This window comes from Schistocerca cancellata, chromosome 9 (genome assembly GCF_023864275.1).
Source record: "Schistocerca cancellata isolate TAMUIC-IGC-003103 chromosome 9, iqSchCanc2.1, whole genome shotgun sequence".
In the NCBI taxonomy this organism is placed as follows: Eukaryota; Metazoa; Arthropoda; class Insecta; order Orthoptera; family Acrididae; genus Schistocerca; species Schistocerca cancellata.
In genome coordinates this window covers 402573172-402595942 of record NC_064634.1, presented here as the reverse complement: position 1 = coordinate 402595942, position 22771 = coordinate 402573172, and the positions used below count along the sequence as shown (strand labels likewise).

General features: G+C 41.7%; 1 protein-coding gene across 1 annotated transcript in view; it reads left to right on the top strand.

Moving 5' to 3' along the window:
- The window catches only part of LOC126100863 (tryptophan--tRNA ligase, mitochondrial), a 51452-nt gene extending 44048 nt beyond the window's left edge, over nucleotides 1–7404 (top strand). Inside the window, exons 6-7 of the mRNA XM_049911530.1 lie at nucleotides 2226–2496; nucleotides 6858–7404. Of these exons, the coding sequence (XP_049767487.1) occupies nucleotides 2226–2496; nucleotides 6858–7044 (458 nt within the window). The 3' untranslated portion in view covers nucleotides 7045–7404. The remainder of the gene's footprint in view (nucleotides 1–2225; nucleotides 2497–6857) is intronic.
- Nucleotides 7405–22771: the final 15367 nt, after the last annotated feature.

Here is a 22771-nt window from a genome sequence, read left to right as displayed (position 1 = left end):
TTTGCTATTGCCATTAACCCTATCATGGCCTGTCTCCTGCCGGGCGTCTTCTGCTCCCTTTTTGTCGATGATTTTGCCATCTGTTGTGGTTATCCCTGGACCTGTCTCACTGAGCGGTGTCTTCAGCACTGTCTTGATCGTCTTCACTCCTGGAGCATCGCCAACGGCTTTCGCTTTTTCAATGACAAAACCTTCAGTATGAATTTCTGGTGGCACAAATGGTTTCTCCCACCATCTCTCCCACCATTTCTCCCACATCTTGGGCCTGTTGCCCCTCCATTCATTGACACTACAAAATTCTTGGGTCTCATGCTCAATAGCAAACACTCTTGGTCCTCCCATGTCTCTTACCTGGCAGCCTGCTGTACACAGTCCCTCAGTGTCCTCCGTGGTACTTCTTGGGGTGCCGACGAACCACCCTTGTCCGTTTGTACCAGTTCCTTGTCTGTTCGAAACTCGACTATGGGTGCTTTGTTTATGCACCTGCATGCCCAGCTCTTTTACGCTGTCTCAACACTATCCATCATCGTGGCATCCATTTGGATACGGGTACCTTTTACACCAGCCTGGTTGAGAGTCTGTAAGCTAGAGCTGCTGAACCACCACTGTCCTACTGCCGTGACTTCCTCAGCAGGTATGTCTCCTTCTTTAATGATTCCTTAGATAGTCAGCATGGGGCTTGTCCCTCTTCCCTGTTACCTCCTGGCATCTGCTTTCACCACTTGCTACGGCAGCTTAACTTCAAGCTACCTGCAACTTTCCCTGTGGGTGTGAACCCTTCACTACCTCGGCTTCGTGAAGTGGTCCATGTTAACCTTGGCCTTCATTTGCTTCCTAAGGACACTACTCTAGCCTCGGTCTATCGCCTCCTGTTTCACGACATTCGCATGGAACTTAGCAATAGTACCTTTGTATAACTGATGACTTTTGGACTGACAGTGGGGTCGGGTGTGCATTCGTCATTGGCACCCGTGTCTTTCGCTATTGGCTTCCGGCCCACTCCTCAGTCTTTACAGCCGAGCTTTTTGCCTTGTAACAGGCCACGGAGTACATCTGGCGACACAGCCTTCCCAATAGTGTCCTCTGCTCAAACTCAATCAGCACCCTCCAAATTCTTTGTGCTCTGTGCACTGCTCATCCCTTGATGGAGCCAATGTCACATTTCTGTGGGTCCGTGGTCATGTCGGTCTGCCAGGAAATGAGGCTGCTGATGTTGCTGCCAAGGCTGCAGTCTTATCTCAGCCCGCGAGTACCTATATTCCGTCCAGTGATATCTGCATTGCCATCTGTCAGGCGGTGGTGTCCCTTTGTCTTTGCCAATGGTTCTCCCTTCACAGGAATATGCTTCGGCCTATTAAGCCTCTTCTGGCACCTCGGACGACCTCCTCTTGGCCCTCCCGCTGGGAGGAGATTATTTTAACTCGGCTGCGTATTCGGCACTGCCTTTTTAGCCATTGTCATTTGCTCAATAGCGCTGCCCCACCACTTTGTACGCATTGCGCCCAAATTTTAACTGTCCACCACTACCTGCAGGAATGACCTTTTTTAACTAATTTACGTTCCATCTTGGGTTTGCCATCTGATTTATCAGCTGTTTTAGAAAATGATGCGTGGGCTGTCTCCCAAGTTTTACTTTAATCCAGCGAAGCAATATGGTGAAGACCATTTAATTTTTAGTTTTGGAGCTCATTTTTTTAAAGCTGTTTTTCCACGTGTGTTGTTTAGATGTCTCCTATTCTTTCCATTGGGACTGACATATAGTCGTTTCCCTTGTCTGTGTGTTTGCGTTCTATAGTTTTGACTTGGGTGCATATGACGTCAGTTGTTTTTTGCACCCTAAAACAAAACAAATAAGACCCTGCCAGTAGCTATGCTAATGCTGACACAACTCTTGGCTTCATCAGAGCACGCACTCTCTCCCATTCGGCACAAGGTACCTTTGATAAGGTGGTGTCCCCTGTGAAGGACAATTTTCTTTTCCACTTAACAAAATATTTGCATCTGTACCTTTAATGGCGTGCATATTTTCCTTATCTTGTTCTGCCCTCCTCATGATCTAAGCATTTTTTTAGCCACACAGCAGAGTCATAATATTTTGACCGGTAAGTGCATTTGATATTTTTCATAAAGTGGGTTCAGAATTATAAAATATATTATTTCATCAGGAACAGCTTATGTTGTTCAGATTCAGTGACTGTAAAATGTGATCTTTAAATGTGTACTAGGTGGGAGCAGCAGCAAAATTCGTAGCTTGCGCAATCCATCATCCAAAATGTCAAAGTCTGAGGTTGATGTGCGTGGCCGCTTGCAGTTATCTGACCCTCCAGAGGTGCTGAGAGACAAGGTGCGGAAGGCAGTCACAGATTGCACCTCAGCCGTAACATTTGAGCCAGAATCTCGTCTCGGTGTGGCCAACCTCATAGTGATGCACAGCCTGTCATCAGGAAAGTCTCCAGAAGAAATTTGCTTAGCAGCTCAAGGACTTGATACTGGAAGGTAAGCAGAGGGCACACTCTGGTGCAATACATGGAGAAAAGCTCATATAATATGAACAGTAATAATGTTAAAGCAAAATAGATGACAGTTGTATGGACCATTAAGTCTTGTGATAATTTTTTGGTCTCATGACAATGACTGAATTTGATTACTGGGTGTTTGATTGATCAGAATTGCAAAGATAATGTATCTTTTGATGTTACAGCAAGCATAAGCAATAATGGCTCCACAGTTCACAAAATATAAAAGATCAGAGAAAGGAATGACAGCTCAGTTATACCGTCGAAGTCACTTCATCTTTGCATAGCTATTACAACCTACAAACATTTGAGCCTTGGTCCCTCTCAACAATATTTACTCCCCATATGCAGTGTGTAGTTTCTAAAAATTGTCAGTGCCAGAATGAACCTTTTCAATTATACAAACCCTCCATCCCAGTCATAAAAATCGCAAGTTTCAATCTTTGAATACTTGTGACAAAATCTATGACAAATCATTTTTTACAAAATGCTAATCTGAAATTCAGATTTTTAAGCATAATTCCTTATAATCAAAACAATGAAACCACACACACACACACACACACACACTCAGAGAGAGATTAACTATACCTTCATGTCGTAGAATGAGTACCATCAACTTCTTTGTCAGTTTGTGCTGTAGTGCTATTTCCTCTCTGTTAGATTCAATACATCTTGATTCATTATTTAGTACACCCATCTAATCTTCTGCACTCTTCTATAACACTGCATTTCAAAAGGTTCTGTTCTCTTGTTATCTGAACTGGGCACTTTGCATGTTTCACTTCCATATGATGGTACACTCCAGGCACAATCTTTTGAAAAGATTTCCAAATTTTATATTTATACACTCCTGGAAATTGAAATAAGAACACCGTGAATTCATTGTCCCAGGAAGGGGAAACTTTATTGACACATTCCTGGGGTCAGATACATCACATGATCACACTGACAGAACCACAGGCACATAGACACAGGCAACAGAGCATGCACAATGTCGGCACTAGTACAGTGTATATCCACCTTTCGCAGCAATGCAGGCTGCTATTCTCCCATGGAGACGATCGTAGAGATGCTGGATGTAGTCCTGTGGAACGGCTTGCCATGCCATTTCCACCTGGCGCCTCAGTTGGACCAGCGTTCGTGCTGGACGTGCAGACCGCGTGAGACGACGCTTCATCCAGTCCCAAACATGCTCAATGGGGGACAGATCCGGAGATCTTGCTGGCCAGGGTAGTTGACTTACACCTTCTAGAGCACGTTGGGTGGCACGGGATACATGCGGACGTGCCTTGTCCTGTTGGAACAGCAAGTTCCCTTGCCGGTCTAGGAATGGTAGAACGATGGGTTCGATGACGGTTTGGATGTACCGTGCACTATTCAGTGTCCCATCGACGATCACCAGTGGTGTATGGCCAGTGTAGGAGATCGCTCCCCACACCATGATGCCGGGTGTTGGCCCTGTGTGCCTCGGTCGTATGCAGTCCTGATTGTGGCGCTCACCTGCACGGCGCCAAACACGCATACGACCATCATTGGCACCAAGGCAGAAGCGACTCTCATCGCTGAAGACGACACGTCTCCATTCGTCCCTCCATTCACGCCTGTCGCGACACCACTGGAGGCGGGCTGCACGATGTTGGGGCGTGAGCGGAAGACGGCCTAACGGTGTGCGGGACCGTAACCCAGCTTCATGGAGACGGTTGCGAATGGTCCTCGCCGATACCCCAGGAGCAGCAGTGTCCCTAATTTGCTGGGAAGTGGCGGTGCGGTCCCCTACGGCACTGCGTAGGATCCTACGGTCTTGGCGTGCATCCGTGCGTCGCTGCGGTCCGGTCCCAGGTCGACGGGCACGTGCACCTTCCGCCGACCACTGGCGACAACATCGATGTACTGTGGAGACCTCACGCCCCACGTGTTGAGCAATTCGGCAGTACGTCCACCCGGCCTCCCGCATGCCCACTATACACCCTCGCTCAAAGTCCGTCAACTGCACATACGGTTCATGTCCACGCTGTCGCGGCATGCTACCAGTGTTAAAGACTGCGATGGAGCTCCGTATGCAACGGCAAACTGGCTGACACTGACGGCGGCGGTGCACAAATGCTGCGCAGCTAGCGCCATTCGACGGCCAACACTGCGGTGCCTGGTGTGTCCGCTGTGCCGTGCGTGTGATCATTGCTTGTACAGCCCTCTCGCAGTGTCCGGAGCAAGTATGGTGGGTCTGACACACCAGTGTCAATGTGTTCTTTTTTCCATTTCCAGGAGTGTATTTGACATTGATATATTTCTGTTTATTAGACATTTAGCATCTAATTTCCTAATCCAGTTGCTCTAGCATCACCTAGCTAAATTCAGCTACAACCCATTGCTGTAGATTTTATTGTTTGTCTCATTAACAATTTTTAAGATGTAATTCATTCTATTAAGCTTATTTTTCTCGTGTCCTTCGCTGTCCCTGGAAAAATTAAATTCCATCGGAAAATGCTGAAGTTCCTTCTTTTCTTTTCTGAAAATTAAATCCTTTTCCACATTACTCCTTGATTTCATTTACTGCTGGCTCTTTATACAAATTAAATAACAATTAGGTCAGGTACTAATGTGCGTCACTCCTTTCTGAACCATTCCTTCCCTTTCATGTCTTTTGAATCCTAGAACAGAAGTCTGGTTTCTGTATAATTTGTAGATAACATTTTACTCATTTTATTTTAACTCTAATAACATCAGTATGAAAGAGTGTATTCCCATCAACATGCCAAGAGGTAGAATGAATTTTCACTCTGCAGCAATATGTCAATGTCAAAAACCTTTACAAAATCTAGACGTGCTATAAATCATAGTTTCTTTTTCTTTAACCAATCTTTTATTTAAGTTGTGTTGTTGGTATTGCTGTGTGTGTTTCTGCATTTCTTCTGAACCCAAAGTATTCTTCCCCCAGGTCTACTTCAGCCTGTTGTTGCAGCCATGTCTTATTAAGCTAATGGTTCAGTCACCTATATCGTATATCCTGGATACCAGTGTGGCAGTTTTGTTGTCATTGGTTCACCCACCGAACTTAACTAATTATTCAATTCATTCACTTACATTTCATGTTATGTGTATCCTGCCGTATGATGAAAGAGAGCTTTCATGGATGTTGAACAAGTGAAATTATGAATTAACAGAGAGAAGCAACCATTGCAGACTATTTCTATAAAGATACAAACAATTACTAGTGCTAAATACTCACATTGATAACTGTGGGTATTTCTTCTAGGTTAATATACTAGAAGGAAAAAAGCTACAGTTAAATATAAAAAACTGCTAATAGTCCAGAGGGAATGTTGTCTACTCCAGGTGTGTTATTTCAGTTTAGGTTTCTCAGTGTTCTGTTAAATTTTCGCATTGTCACACTACCCCTCTCCCTCCCCTTCTCCACGAAGTCTTCATCCAGTTCTTATCTTTCCGTAATATTATCTTCAAAGTTGTTCTCCCTTTGTGTAGCACTTCTATATATTCCTTCCAGTGTATCATTCTTTGTGCTTAATACTGGCTTACCATATGAGATATGCATACAGGCGCTTTTCTTTTCTACAAAATTTCTTTAATTTTCCCTTATGCAATTATTACCTCTAGTCATTTATACTTCATCACTTTGCTCATCTGTCAGACTCATTTTTTAGCATGTGATATTCCTTGTGCCTGCATTATTTTTTCCTTATTTATGTTTTCTTCTTCCAGTAACTAACTTTATTATCTTACGTATTGCAGAATGATTTCTGCATGGTCTTAGCTTTTTGCCTAGCTTTTCTTCACCACCTTTCATCTCTGGAAGCTACCTATCCATCTTCTGTTGTATTCCTTTAATTTGTACCAGTTAGTCATTCTCTGATGCTTCCTTTGAGACATATGTATGATTGGGTACTATAGAATATGTCTCTACAAATATAAATGGAGATGTAAATTTGTTCCCCCCAAGAATATGTAGGGTGTGGTTGTTATGCTGATTGGTTCTACTTCTTAGTAACCTATGTATCCATGCATGTCAAAGAAGGGAAAAATTTAGTCATTTCATAAATTGTCAAGAATATGATGTATTTAGAAAAAGAAATCATTTTTGTTTTTGGTACAGTAACTGTAACTCTGACTTTCAAAATGAACATGTTATAAATGTATGAAACAAGTTCACCATTATCGTGATGTAGTTTGGCAGCACTGTAGTAATGTTATGTAAGGCACTGATGTAGTTAGTTGTATTCCACCAACATTTTGCACCTTAAATGTGTGTTATAGTATATTTAGAAATTAAAAAGAGACTGAAATCACATTTTGCATGGAAACAATATTTTTTACTGTTGTCAGGTACAAAATGGTAGTCGCTGATGCAATAATAAACAAACTTCAACCCATTCGTGAAAAGATCCTGTATTACATGTCCAGACAAAATGAATTAATAGAAATTCTGGAAGAGGGGTCACAGAAAGCTGCAGCTATAGCTGAAGTGACATGGAATGAAGTAAGAAGTAAAATTGGTATTAAAATTTCATAATATCACTAGAAGTTGTGGCATGGTACGTAAATGTAGACTTCTTTGAGGCGTAACAGTAAAAAAATGAATGCTAAGAATTGATAGTGAAAGGATCATATTTCCAAAAGTATGGGCATTCTTTGTCGAGGAAATTCACCTCTCCCCATATAGTAATTCTACCTTAATTACTATATTTAAGTAAATATCAGTTTTAAACTTTGTACATTTATTGCCTTTGTGTTTAAGCTCTCAAGTTTTCAAAGTGTTACACTTTTACCTATTAATGTTTTGCAAATTATGTACTATCAGATGTATGTAAAATTACCTGTACCAGCAGGAAAAGACGTATTGCTACATAAATAAATTTTTTGCCACAGTAAAGCTACTTTCTTCTGAAGTAAATCCTGTGATTTTCCTCTGTTAACCATATTTTCTTATGCATATATTTTTTGTAGTGAGATAGTAGACCTCAGAGCTAATTGGATACTGTTGGGACTTCATAGTGATTTGTTACAAAAAATGAGAATGAAAGATTTTGAATTAAATGAAAACAATGGTATAAGCAAACATGATGTTTATCTTTTGCTTCCTCAATTTAATAATAAAGAAAATAGGCTTGTAAAATAGAAGTGTAATAATGTTGCTCAGATGTGCAATTCGTGTTTTCTAGAGGGCAAAGATGTAGCACTCACAAAGCATTATTTTCCTTCCCTTCCCTTGGGAAACATGTCTGGGATGGTTTGGAAATGTGTTCTGCATATCCAGTAGCTGATACCAGAACAGCCTCTTCATTGTTCTTCACTACTTTTTTCTTTCTTCATTCCCTTTATCTTATCCTTCCTCCCCTTTGGCATTTGAGATTCCTCTTTTTCTTCTTCCATCCTGTGCACTCGTGAAGGCCAGCTCACACATCTGACATGTAATGCATAATTCCCAGCCCCACTTTGACTGGTAGGGTTCGGACATTCGCCCTGGTATAGATCAGCCCCAGGGATGGATGATTGTCTGAGCTGCTACCTTCCTAAATTGCCAATTGGTTGCTCTGTCAGGTGTGAACAATCATCTAAGGCAGGTACCTCTTCTGGGGGGGAGGGTCCTCAGTTGGAAATAGTGCGCCATTGGAGATGCTGGCAATTGTGGGGGGATCTTCTCGCAGTGAGCCAATCAATGTACACCAAATGTAAACAGAAAGAGGCTAATGATTCAAAGAAACCGGGCACCAAAGACTGCGCAGTTGAGTGCCCCACAAACCAAACATCATCATTCAAAGAAACTTCCCAGATTCACATACTGAACACGGTCAGTCTTTCGCTGCGATAAATCCGTTTATTATTCAGAAAGGTGTTGCAATTGCTGGCCCTGCTCTAGTTTATGAAATGACACTTTGCTTTTGGAGATTACTTCTGATTTTCAAGAACAAAAACTGCTTGCAACTTCACTTTTACAGATATCCTGTTCATGTCGAGGCCCATCAGACACTTAATTCTTCCCGTTGTGTTATTTGCACTAGACTGCTCTATGGGCTGCCTGAGGCAAACATACCTCTTTGATCAGGATGTCATTGTAGTCCATCAGGTGATGAAAAAGAGTCGCATCCTTAGTGCCCACATGCACTCTGTCTCATTTGTGATAGAATGGTGTTTCCGTCAAAGATCAAAGCAGGCTATGAAGTTATCACAGTCGGACCATACACTCCAAACTCGATGTGCGACTACCAGTGTCATCGTTATAACCACACTTGAATGTCCTGTTGACACCCGGCCAAATGTGTAAACTGGTGGTAGGTATGCCCACGAGGGCGAATGTCTGCCTCCCCCGCTGTATCAACTGCAATAGCGACAATGCTGCCTCCTCCCGAGATTGTCCTATGTATCTCAGTGAGTGGGCTGTCCAGAAGATCCAGGTGAAGGAAAAAATGCTTTACCCGGTCACTTCTAAGTTGTTGGCTAGTCAGAAACCCTGCATTCTGCCATTGGCACTTACAGTACTGTTCTTGCTGCATCTTGCTCCATGAAGGACATGGCCACACAACCATGCAATCTCAAATTCAGCACTGTGGTTGTGAAATTGTCCAATGTTATGGTCTCCTCGTCCACCTGTGCAACAAGCCACCAAACTTTCGCCTTGTTGGGTGGTCACCTTCTACACAACCATCAGGCTGGAAAGGACAGAAGGAATACTCCCATTAAGACTTCCTATGTCCCTCCAGCTAACAAACATTTCAGTCTTCCTCTGCCAACTGGAAAGGCTCCAAGAAGTCAAACGGTCTTCTCCTTCACTGACTGAGTTCCTCTTCAATGGTGTCGCCACATGATACCCTCGGATGGCCAACCTCCTCCTGCCCTGAACTCTGCAGACAGACAGAAAGAGAATGCTGATGCTTCTGTAGACCTCATGGAGCAGGGTCATCCAGCCTCTGTGCCATGTAGCTGTGAGTCTTCGAAGGCTGCCACTCGGCAGCTGTCGAGATGACACCCCTTCATTTTTTTCCCCTTTCCTCATGACACTCTTCCAATGGAACGTTCGCAGCCTTCAATCCCACAAAGAGGACTTACAGCTGCTCAGAGAATCGCAGTGTGCACTTGTTCTCTACCTCACGACCACTTAGCACCCTCACATTGTAGTGTCGCAAGTTTGTTCCGAGTGAACATTTCTTTTAGGATAGCTAGCCAGCTGCATGTAACTTCAGGGGCTAACATCTACTGGCCTAACTAGGAGACACACGCGCTTCTGTCACTACCTGCCATGGGAAAGCTATCAAAGGACTCTTACTGGACGCATACATTGACCACCTATAAATGATATTATTCAATCATTTTCAAAATCTGTACACTGCCTTTTGACATTGAGGAGAAGATTGTATCCAAATTTCAGAGATAGAAAAAAAAAAAATCGCTAAAAAAGTAAAAAACCAACACTTAGGAAACTAAATTCAAATAGGAAATATAATAGTTGATCTTTTGGTATAACTGAAAAACATAAGCAGAACTCTCAGTGTGCAGAATTAATTAATTGAGATTTTCATATTAAAACTTTGATTTTTATATTACGAAAACAAAAAATAATTACACACAATTATTATTGGTGTCTAATATTGTTGTGGGAGTATATGTGAGTGAATGATAGTGTGGGGCATTCATCAAATTTTCATGCTGCTTTATATACAGTCTTAAGTAACCTGCAAAAGTTACGCAAGCCTGTCGTCGGGAAAATGTTCATAGGGAATTTACCCACTTTGCTGATGACGCATGTCTAGGTGTGATTGCTATTGTGCCAGAAAGTCAGCCAGAGTAAAATCTATATCTAAAAGCATATTTTCAGAATTGTTCTCTTTTAGTTTTCGTTTATTAAACATTAGTTTAATATTTGTATGTCAGAATGATGCAAATGCGTCGTGTGTATAAGGATTGGTTCAGGCCAGTTTTGGCACAAGTATGATCATGAGCGAGCATTCTGATTGGCAGTCAGTATAATGAGCCAATCAGAATTGAGATGGTTCCCGCTCATTACCTGATAGTTTACTAGGAATGAGGCTGCAGGAGGAGAGTCTCTCACTAGCTTTGAACATGGACGGTCATGTTACTAGTGTGAGTCAAAATAATGTGTAAAATGAAGGAATATTGAGTTCCTAGCGTTTGATACGTGACGTGACGAACACTGATGTAGTTATGGACGGTTTGTGAAGTGTGGGAGTTTTAGAACTGTATTGTTGGAATGATATTCGCGTGTGAAAATTTGCCCTCCATAGTATCCACGTGCCATGTTTCAGTATTCAACCACTGAGCATTTTTTGGCGAGCAATTTCTTTCTTTTAGAAATCCACAAGAAGAACTGAATGTAATAACTCGAATTAATGGTGAAATTAATGACTGTGAAAATGTTGTTTAATTTGGGTCAGATTTGGACAGATTTCTGGCTACTGTGCGTGCGAGTTGTGAACGGGAGGGTAATAGTTTAAATGTGGTCTGAATAGTACAGTTTCTTTGGCTATATGGACAAAATAAACCTTGTGTGTGGAAATTCAGACATTATTTTCCAAAAGCTAATCCATTTTCTTACTGCCCGATAAATTTTTTAATGACAGTTTTTCTACACAACTTTATTTCATTACTAGAGTTGCACGGCCTCAGTAATAGTAGATTTTTTTTTTATCAACACTGCTTTTACGTCATCTTGTAAGTATCTATGTTGCCGAGTGAAGGGACATCAAGCAGACGCCATTCTGAGGTAGGTGAATTTCTAGTTTGCAGCCTGCACACACAGAAGTCATTTTCAAACCTCGCCACGCCGCTACATTTCTTCCCAGTCCACTTTCTTTCCCCCAGAGGATGGCATCCCATCTTATGGAGGAGTCACTTTGCTCATCCAGGATGACGTTTGTAGTCAACCTATCTCCTTGACAACCCAGCTTCAAGCAGTTGCAGTCTGCATTTTTCTCCCAACTTGACCTTTTCCTTTTGTATTATTTACATCCCCTCATCCTTCGTTGTCACCAAGACAAACTTCCTCCAGCTTATTGAGCAACTCCTCCATCCCTTTCTGCTGCTCAGTGACTTTACTACACACTGTCCCCTTTTGGTCTTACCCAGCACCTGTCAGAGAGGTGCCCTCTTGGCTGATCTCAATCACCTTAACCTCATCTGCCTTAACACAGGAGCACCCGCATTCCTGTCCAACTCTGCTCACGCCTATTCCTACTTGCACCTCTCCTTCTGTACTGACCAGCTTGCCCGTCATCTCCAGTGCTTTGTTCTCTCTGAAATGTACTTGAGCAACCACTTCCTGTGTGCAATCTGATTGCTGACTCCTACCCCACCTATGTGCACTCCCAAATGGAGGCTTTACTCCTTCAACGAACATAATTTCCCTAGTTGTGATGAATATCTTACAGAATGTTAAGTTCCTCGCACTTCCTCTTTGCTGTGCCGTATCAGTGTTGCTTGGTGGACTTGGGGCATGCTGCGATGAAATTTGCACCCATAGAAGTGCTCTCTGCGTTTTTAACCATCATCCTCTGATGGCCAATGGCATTTGTTACAAACAGCTGGAAATGAATGGAGGAGACTCATGTGATACCCTTCTCTTCTCAGAATCGTGAGTGCTACAACACCGCCGCTACTCTGAGGCCAGACAGTGTTCACATTCTGATATTGCAGAACCTTTCTCTTGTGGGCAGCCATTTTCTCACTCATATATACAATTGCGTGTGGACAGAGGGCGTGTTTCCCAGATGCTGGTATGAAGCTATTGTCATACTCATACCTAAGCCTGACAAGAACGAACACCTTACTTCTAGTTATCACCCCATTTCTCTCACCAGCTGTGTTTGCAAGATGACTTAATGTATGATTCATGCCTGGCTGGTATGGTGGCTCGAGTCTCACAATTTACTAACCACTGCACAGTGTGAATTTCGAGCACGCCGTTCTGCAGTTGACCATCTAGTCACTCTTTTACACGTCACAAATGGTTTTCTGTGGAGATACTAGACTGTTGCCATGTTTTTCAATTTGGAGAAAGCCTACGACACCTGATGGAGAGCTCATCTCCTCCATACTCTGTACACTTGGAGCTTCCGTGGCCACATGCCCCACTTCCTTCAGGGATTCTTAAGACTGAGTTTTCAAGGTACATAATGGGTTCTGCTTTGTTGGACGCATTTATCCAGGAAAATGGTGTGCCTTAGAGTTCCGTCATCCTCTTTGGTATCACTAGTAACCCTATTATGGCCTGCCTCCTGCTGGCCATCTCCGGCTCCCTCTTCATTGAGGACTTTGCCACCTATTGCATTCTCCACGGAGTTATCTCCTTGAGTGGTGTTTTCAGCAATGTTACTCTGGAGCATTGACAGTGGGTTTCACTTTTCCACTGATAAAACCATTTGTACAAATTTCTGGTGGTGCAGTTGGTTTTTTTCACCATCTTTTCATCTTGGACTTGTTGCTCTTCTGTTCATAAAAACTACGAAATTCCTGGGTCTCATGCTCAATAAGAAACTGTCTTCCCACGTGTCTTACCTGGCTGCCCACTATATGTAGTCCCTCAGTGGTACTTCCTGGGGAGAGGATTGGACCACCCTCCCCCATTTGTATCAGTCCCCTGTCCATTCGAAACTAGACTACGGGTGTTTCGTTTATGCATCTGCATGTCTATCCCTCTTACACCATCTCAATACTATCCATTTTGCCACTGCTGCCCTTTAGACTAGTCCGGTTGAGTGTGTGTGTGTATGCTGAAGCTGCCAAAACTACCACTGTCAGCTTTCTGCTTGGCAAATACGTGTGGCGTTTGTCTGCTATGCCTGGCCACATATCCTACATCCCCTTCTCTAACGACTCCTTTGATTGCCAGTATATAGCATCTCTCTTTTATGTTACATCTTTGAGTCCACTCTCAGCTCTTGCTCCAGCAGCTTAACTTCAAGCTACCTGCCACTTTCCCAATGGATGCGAACCGTTCACCACCTTTGCTTCGTGTGGCGGCCTGTGTTCACCTTGACCTTCATTTGCTTCCTAAAGACACTACGCCAGCCTTGTTATATCGCCATAGTTTCATGACCTTCGCAATAGTATCTTTGTGTACACTGATGACTCTCAGACTGACCGTGATGTTGGGTATTTTGTCATTGGCGCTGACGTTTTTCTGTATTGGCTTCTGGAACACTGTTCAGTATTTACAGCAAAGCTTGCCCTTTATCAGGCTGCGCAGTACATACGGCAACACAGGCTTTTCAATTGTCATCTGCTCTGACTTTCTCAATGCCCTTCAGAGCCTCAGTGTGCTGTACACCATCCATCCCTTAGTGCAATGGGAACAGGAAAGCTGTCACTTGCTCACTCTTGGTGGAGCCATTGTGATATTTACGTGGGTTCCTGGTCACATTGGTCTGACAGGAAATGAGGCAGCTGACGCTGCTGCCGAGGCTGCAATCCTCATACCTCGGCCCACTAATTCTTCCACCACAGCGTCTGTCGGCAGGTGGTGTCACTTGGGCATCACCACTGGTCCTCCCTTCGTGGGAACAATCTCCGGGGAATTAAGCCTCTCCCAGCAGCTTCGATGACCAGCCAAAATGCAGCCCCACTGTGAAAGCTGTTCTCAAAACACGGGATGAGCTGGTTGACGTTTGTAAGCAGCTGGAAATCACTTTCACTACTGTCAAACTATTGGCAGCTACTGTGAATTGGTGTGTTGGAAGAGTTCCTGAAAGTTGTGTACTTGTGATACCTTTACCAGAGAGACCTCAAGTACTATCCTTGTCTCCTGTGCAGAAAGTACTGGATCTGTCATCACCATCCACTGCAACTGGTGTGTTAGTGCTAGATGTAGGTGCACTGTACAGTGTGGATGGACACCAGGGAGGATTCAGTTCATAGTACTGATCCCCCTAACCAACAAGTTTGAGGTGCTGTCTTTCACTGAAACAGTCTGAACCAGTGGGACTTACTTCACCTGTTTTGTCTGGTGTCAGAAGGTGGCAAATGCCATTGAGGGAACAAGTTGCAACAAACTACAGATTGAGGGTCACGTTGGAACAAATTCCTGTCATCTGGGCTCTGAGGTCATTCCAGCAACTGGCAGAGACGGTTGGGAAGACTAGCCTTGCACATGGGGTTCTAATGAAGCTCAAAATTTGCAGCATTGTCCCCAGAACTGATGGTGGCCCTATGGTTCCGAGTCAAGTGGAAGGACTGAACCAGAGACTGTATGTTCTGTGACATGCTAGGCTCCAACTTCCAGGGCTTGCACCATAGGGTTGAGAACTATAGTGTCCCCTTAAATAGGTAAAGTGTGCACTACACATCAGACACTGCTACTCTGGTAGCTGACTGTTTGTGGGGTGCACACAAGGTTTTTTAGATTAGGCGACCCTCCATATAATCCAGGTAACTATAGCTGTAGAAAACCCAGAAAAATCAGTGCAAAATCGAAAGAAATGCCTCCTACAGGTGAGAGTATTGAAATCCTACTGGTAAACTGCCAAAGCATTCACTACAAATTGGCAGTTTGAAGTGTTCATGAAAATCAGTGAAGCTCACAGCATACTATGTATGTAAACCGGAAATTGATAGCAATGAGATTTCTTGGGAAAAATTTAAGTGTATATCGAAAGTATAGGCACATGGGAAATTGAAGTTGTGTATTTGTTGAAGTAGATAAGAAACTAGAATCCATTGAGATAGAAACTGAAGTTGCATGTGAGATTGTTCGGGCAAGACTCCCTATCAGGGCGTGAGACTTCTGTCGCTCACCAGACTCTTCTCCTGATATAACCGAAAACTTAAGAGAGAACTTCAGTTCACTTGTAAGTTCCCCAATCATACTGTAATCATCAGTGGTGACTTCAATCCTCCAACAATTGGGAAAATTACAGTTTTGTTAGTGGTGGGCATGATAAAGACATGGGGGTGAAACATTACTAAATGCATTCTTTAGAACACATAGTTAGGAACCTCATTCATGACGGAAATATATTGGATCTAATGGCAAAAAAATATACTTGATGTGTCTGAAGATCTCTACATCCAAACAGGTATCAGCAAACATCACGCAGTTATGGCAACAGTGATTGAAAACAAGAAGATATGTATGTTCAATAAACTAAAAAAAAAAAAGTGTTGTCATAAGTCAATGAGAAACTTGAAAGTAATGCTGGGAGGAAACCTGTGGTACAGTCACTAAAGAAAAACACACACCAGAAGAATATTGTCAAATGAAAAGGCCTTTAGCAGCACCAAAGTTACTGTGCAGTCCATAGCGAATGACACAGGAACAAATTGAGGACAGGAAAGCAAAAGAGGAAATGCTTGACTCCATTATCAAATGTTTCTTTGCAAAGGGAAAGCAGGAGAATTGGCTAATCAAAACCCTGTACCATTGAAAAGATGAATGAAAAAAGTATTGTTAGATGTGTTGAGAAACAGCTGAAATCATTGAAATTCAACAAAGCTCCTGGTACCAATGGAATCCCTGTCAGATTCTATACTGAATTTGCAGCTGAGTTAGCCCCTCTTCTAAGTAGATCGACACAGATCACACCAAAAAAGGACAGCAAGTGTGACAAAACTACTGTCCAATATCCTTGACATAGATTTGTTGTAGAATCTTAGAACATATTCTGAGCTAAAACCTAATGAGGTATCTTGAACAGAATGACCACCTCAATGCCAACCAACATGGATTTCAAAAAGTCAATCATATAAAACTCACTTTTCTCACATGACGTACTGAAAGCTTTTGATCAAGACAATCAGTAGGTGCAGTATTTCTTGACTGCTGAAAAGTGTGACTATGTACCGTACCTATGCTTATTGTTGAAAGTATGATCATATGGGGTATCAAGTGAAATTTGTGACTGGATTGAGGACTTTTTGTAGGGAGGACACAACATGTTATCTTATAATTATATTGTGGTGCACTTCTTGTCGTCTCCGTGCTTGCTAAGAAAATGGGATGAGAAGTTCCGCCTTATGCAAGACACCTTTTTTCTTTTTGTTTCACCCATACATGTTTCAGCACTTATGTGCTATCGTCAGTGGGTTCTATTTTTATTTTTAACTGTAAATTTGTTGTTAACATATTAACATTTGTGTCGTTTACAAAATTATGTAAAGGTTGCATTTATAACTTAATTGGCGAAAAGTAACATACCTGTTGGCGAAGTAAATAGGCTTACTTCTTTGCCTGTGTTCGCATGGCAATGCAGTTTTCGGATTACTCAAAACATAGGCGGAGTTTTCGCTGGCATTACGTGTTGTTGTGGCATTCATTTGTTTCGTAGTGTGTTCTGCTGGGTGAGGCGCGCGAGTTTGAATTGTATTTGGTGTTAGTGGTGTGTGGTTTATGTGGGTTTGCGTCTGTGTGATGAGTACTGGGGCAGAGAGAGAGAGAGAGAGAGAGAGAGAGAGAGAGAGAGAGAGGGTGTGTGTGTGTGTGTGTGTGTGTTGCACAGTGATGTGTATTCATTAAGTACTTTCTTTCCTTGGGCTATTGATTTTTGGATGTGGTAGTTTTCTTCTATAGTTAATTTTTGGTCTAGGCTGCTGCTAGTTTTTAGGATGGAAGGTCAGTTTCAATGTTTGTTGGGTGGTGGTTGTGTGCGACCAGGTGGTCTGCAAATGTTGAGTGTGTGCTATTGCTTTTCAGTGCTCTGGCGTGTTCATTATATCTGGTTCTGAAGGTCCTGCACGACTCTGAATATTGACTTATACAGATTGCATTTAGAACTAGCTAATCACATAACATACCCACCATTTTTTGATGAACTAATGTACAGGGTTAGAACATACACTGAGACCATAATAGGTAGAAAACAGACAATCCAACAAAAGAAACTCAAAAATGTTAAATCACACAAAAACCCACCAATCCCACCACCAATACAACAAACACACTTTTCACAAAAGAGTGATTAATCTAACAGACATAAAATTATCTGAACAAGAAAGCAGCCTACTTGAAAAGGGTCCCAAACATAACATTAACAAAATGGTGTCACACAGGATAGTAGAAAATATCATAACAGAAACTGAAAACATCATAAAGCAACAAGAAAAACTAAACACACCGGAATTCAATGCAAACCTAACAAGAGAACTAGTTGCTGAGAAAATAAGAAACATAATCAAAGAGGACAAAGCCACCATAAAAGAAAACACTAGGACTCCTGAAGAAACAGCCTACAGAAAACTACAGAATAAATTAACACAAGAAAATGCCATCATCACAAAATCTGACAAAGGTAATTCAATAGTAGTCATAAACGAACAGGAATATGTTCACAAAACATTAGAATTCATCCAAAGCAACAACATCACAGAATTAACAAGTGACCCTACAAACCCGATACCAAAGTAAGCTACAGAAAACCCTGAGAAACATAGAAACAATTTTCACAGAAACACAGATTATAAAAATGATACAGAAAAATCCCAAGGCCACCACCCTAAAATCGTTGCCTAAAGATCACAAACCCGGAATACCCATACGTCCATTAATAAACTTCACCAAAGCACCAACATACCACTTAGCCAAACACACACACACACACACACACACACACACACACACACACACACACACACAGCTACAGACAATATACAAATACACTGACAACAGAAGTCTAAAGAACTCAAGTGAATTAATAGAAAAAATAAAAAATGAAAACATACCAAACACAGCAACATTGGTTTCATTTGATATACTTTCGATGTACACACACATCCCAACAGAAGAAACCATCAACATAATAGAAAGAAACCTCCAACTGCAAGGAAACATACCCACAACAAACATACAAGAAATATTAGCCATACTCACGCTCATCACAGAACAGAACTACTTCACATTCAACAACAGATTTTACTCTCAACAAGATGAACTACCCATGGGATCCCCAATCAGTGGCCTCCTAGCTGACCTTTTCCTCAACCAGATAGAAAAACAAATCTTTGACAAAATAGTAATACCAAAACAGTACAAAATAATATATTGGTACAGATACGTAGATGACATAATTTGCTTAATAGATGAACCACTGTCTCGCATAAAAGAACTTCATGATAACATGAACTCCATCCACCCACAAATACAATTCACCATAGAAACACAAACAGATGAAAATCTTAATTTCTTAGATCTCACTATACACAAGAGAAACAACAAACATGAATTCACAATCTACAGAAAATCCACACTCAACAGCAACATTATTCATAACCAATCCAATCACCCCATAATCCACAAAGAAGCCAGCTTCAGATATTTACTTCACAGGCTGAACAAAATACCCATGAATAAGCATGACTACACACAAGAACTGAACACAATAAAACAAATTGCACAGGAGAATGGATATGACGCAAAGACAGCAGACAAAATAAACCACAAAATACAAAAAACAAACAGCACATAACCATGAAACACACACATACAAACACAAATCAACACACAACAAATCAGCAGACAGTAAGCAACAAATGGCACATAATGACTTAAAACAACAAAGTCGCACACAGGGTAGGTAATATACTAAAGAAACAAGGACTCAACATAGCATACAGAACCAATAACACAATACAGAGCAGACTCTGAAGAATTACCACCAACACTGACAAATACAGCCAAGCCGGCATCTACCAACTTACTTGCAACTGCTGTCAATCTGTATATGTGGGCCAAACACGCAGGACCTTCAGAACCAGATATAATGAACACCTCAGAGCACTGAAAAGCAATAGCACACACTCAACATTTGCAGACCACCTGGTAGCACACAACCACCACCTAACAAACATTGAAACTGACCTTCACATCCTAAAAACTAGCAGCAGCCTAGACCAACAATTAACTATAGAAGAAAACTACCACATCCAAAAATCAATAGCCCAAGGAAAGAAAGTACTCAATGAGTACACATCACTGTGCAACAAAACTCTCTTCGCCACAATAGAAGAACTATACAAAACACACACACACACACACACACACACACACACACACACACACACACACACACACACACAAAAATCCTCTCTCTCTTTTCTTTCTTTCAGTCTCTCTCTCTTTGCCCCAGTACTCATCACACAGACACAAACCCACATAAACCACACACCACTAACACCAAATACAATTCAAACTCGCGCGCCTCACCCAGCAGAACATGCTACGAAACAAATGAACGCCACACAGCCACAACAACACGTAATGGCAACGAAAACTCCGCCTATGTTTTGAGTAATCGGAAAAACTGCATTGCCATGCGAATACAGGCAAAGAAGTAAGCCTATTTACTTCGCCAACAACACAGGAAAACATACCACAACTTCAAAACTGGAAGTTACAGAAAGAAAACGTGACACAGTCTTATTTCCGTTCGTAAATGCATAACAAACAGAAAATAAATTACGTTTTGCTGTTTGCAAATGACAAGTTGTAAATTGTGTAGCAAAACAGCTACCAAAACAAGAGGACAATAACATCATGTAAGGTATGTTACTTTTCGCCAATTAAGTTGTAAATGCAACCTTTACATAATTTTGTAAACGATGCAAATGTTAATATGTTAGCAACAAATTTACAGTTAAAAATAAAAATAGAACCCACTGACGATAGCACATAAGTGCTGAAACATATATGGGTGAAACAAAAAGAAAAACGGTGTCTTGCATAAGGCGGAACTTCTTATCCCATGTTATCTTAGATGGAGAGTCATTGTCAGCTGTAGAAGTAACTTCAGATGTGCCTCAGGGAAGTGTTTTGGGACCCTTGCTGCTCATTTTGTATATTTATGACCTTGCAGACAATATTAACAGTGAAATCAAGCTTTTGCAAATGGTGCAGTTATCTATAATTAAGCACCATCTGAAAGAAAATGCGTAAATATTGAGTTGTCTTGATAAGATTTAAAAGTGGTACAGAGATTGGCAATTTGCTTTAAATGTTCAGAAATGTAAAATTTTGCACTTCACAAAACTCTCATCTGAGTAACACTTCGTTGGGATATGAAATGGAATGATCACATAGGTTCAGTTGTGGGTAAAGCAGGTGGTAGACTTTTGTTTATTGATAGAATACTGGTGAAGTGCAATCCATCTACAAAGGAAATTTCTTACAACTGAATTTAGAACATTGCTCAGAGTGTGGGACCCATACCAGATAGGACTAACAGGGTATATTTAACACACAAACAAGTGCTCAGTTTTTTTTATCTGTGGGAGTGTTTCACAGAGATATTGAAGGAAAAACTGGAAGACTAAGATCAGGGTTGCCAAATTTTCCCCATGTGAAGTTCCATGATATTTCCAAACGAATTTCAGCATTTTTCTCTGACAAATTTTGAGATCTCAAGGGTGAGTTGAGACGTAAGTTGACAATTTATCTTTGCAGCTACGGTTCAACAAACAATAGTGCCAACTAGGAAATAGCCAAAAAACTTGTAAGCAGATGGTGTTTCCCGATGTGAGCAAAAATCTTAAGTACTAACATCAACAGCTTTTGTTATGAACTGTTTTTAGATGGAGAGAGCAAGCCAAATGGTATGTGTGCGTTTCATGAAGTCCACTGACATTTTATTTTGATAAAACAAAACATTTGTTGGCAAAAATACAATTTTCCTTGGAGTCGCAAGACATTTAAAATACCTTCACTGATTTCATTAATAACTTCAGGAAAAATCAGGCTTCTTGAAAGAAGTGTTTAAGGGAGGGAAGACTTGTGTAAACCAACACTAAGCGACCACCAATAAAATGTTGGTTCTACTATGTTCATTGTCGTTTATTACCCACTGTGTTTTATCATATTTTACAGGTATTGTGATTTTTGTTTCAAGAAATACGTGAGTACATAGTGTGCAAACTGCCAGTGACTGGATTTTCTTCTTGTCGTCCATACTTTCTAAAATATAAACTACTTCTGAAGTGGCAAAATGAATTAGAATAAATAAAATGTCTATAAAACACCACAATGTACTTGGGGCGAGACAGTTGCAATTCCTGAAATCCATGGCCTCTGGCCTGCTGAGGAGCATGACAGTCCTGGGTCCATGAATAAACTATGAAAATCCAGTGCATTATGCCACACACAGACCCAGCCTGCGGGCAGATCGGTGAGACTACATCCGGCGCGCAGGGCCTGCACATTAGTGGGAACTGAATAGCTTCAGATCAGCAGGCTCGATCCACTACAAATGCCCTTAGAAACAGCCTCTGGTTTTGGCCAGTCGTTGAAATCCACTCATGGGGCCAGCTATTCATGAGCCACAGACAGCATGTTGATCAGTTCACGCAACTGATAACTTGTTCAAGTACTCTGAGGTAATGATAGGTAGCAACTCACCATAAAGATGATTGCTTAGCTGCAGACAGGCCCACAGAAAAGACAAACACTCTCACAACAAAATTTTCAGCCGTAGCTTTTGTTAGACAATGACAGCACAAAATCTGTCAGACAACTCATGCACACATGACCATCTCCAGCTGTTGCGTCTACATAGTCTGAGAATCTGGTCCAAACAAACCACTCCTCATGCCTCCCTCCCTCTCGTTGGCTAATGGCAAGAAGTGGTGGCAGCACCTACTGCAAGCTAAGAGGAGTGGTAGGAAGGGGAGAAGCAGTGCATGTACTCAGCTGCACCCAGTCAGTGACAATGCATGACACCTCAGTACAGAAACCATGTCATCTACTGAGATGAAAAACAAGATTTTTCCAGTGTTTTTTTTTCTTTTTCAAATTTGCCTAACTTGAAGTTCCCCGATTTTAAGAACCTTTGGCAACCATGAAGAAAGAAACTATTTCAAGAAATTTTATTAACAAAGTTTCAAGAACTGGCTTTAAATTATTGCTCTAGGAATATGCTACACAATAGGGATCATGAGGATAAGATTACAATAATTGCAAGCACACAGGCATTCAAACCATCATTCACACCCCCCCCCCCCCCCCACTGCATACACAAATGGAACAGAAAGAAACCCTAATAACTGGTGCAACAGGACGTACCCTCTGCCATGCACCTCACAATGTTTTGTGGAGAGTAGAAGTAGAATGGAGGCATTCAGTTAAAGCACACAATTTTAGTATAAAAAAATCGCATGCATTGTATTTAAGGACAGGCAGCTGATGTTACAATACTAGCTAAACTGCATCTTCAGTAAAGGCTTTTTCTATTCATGAAAATGCCCATCCAGACATGGCTTCAGAAATAAGAGGTATCACACACAGCTGTGAACAACTTCCACTCTGTATATAG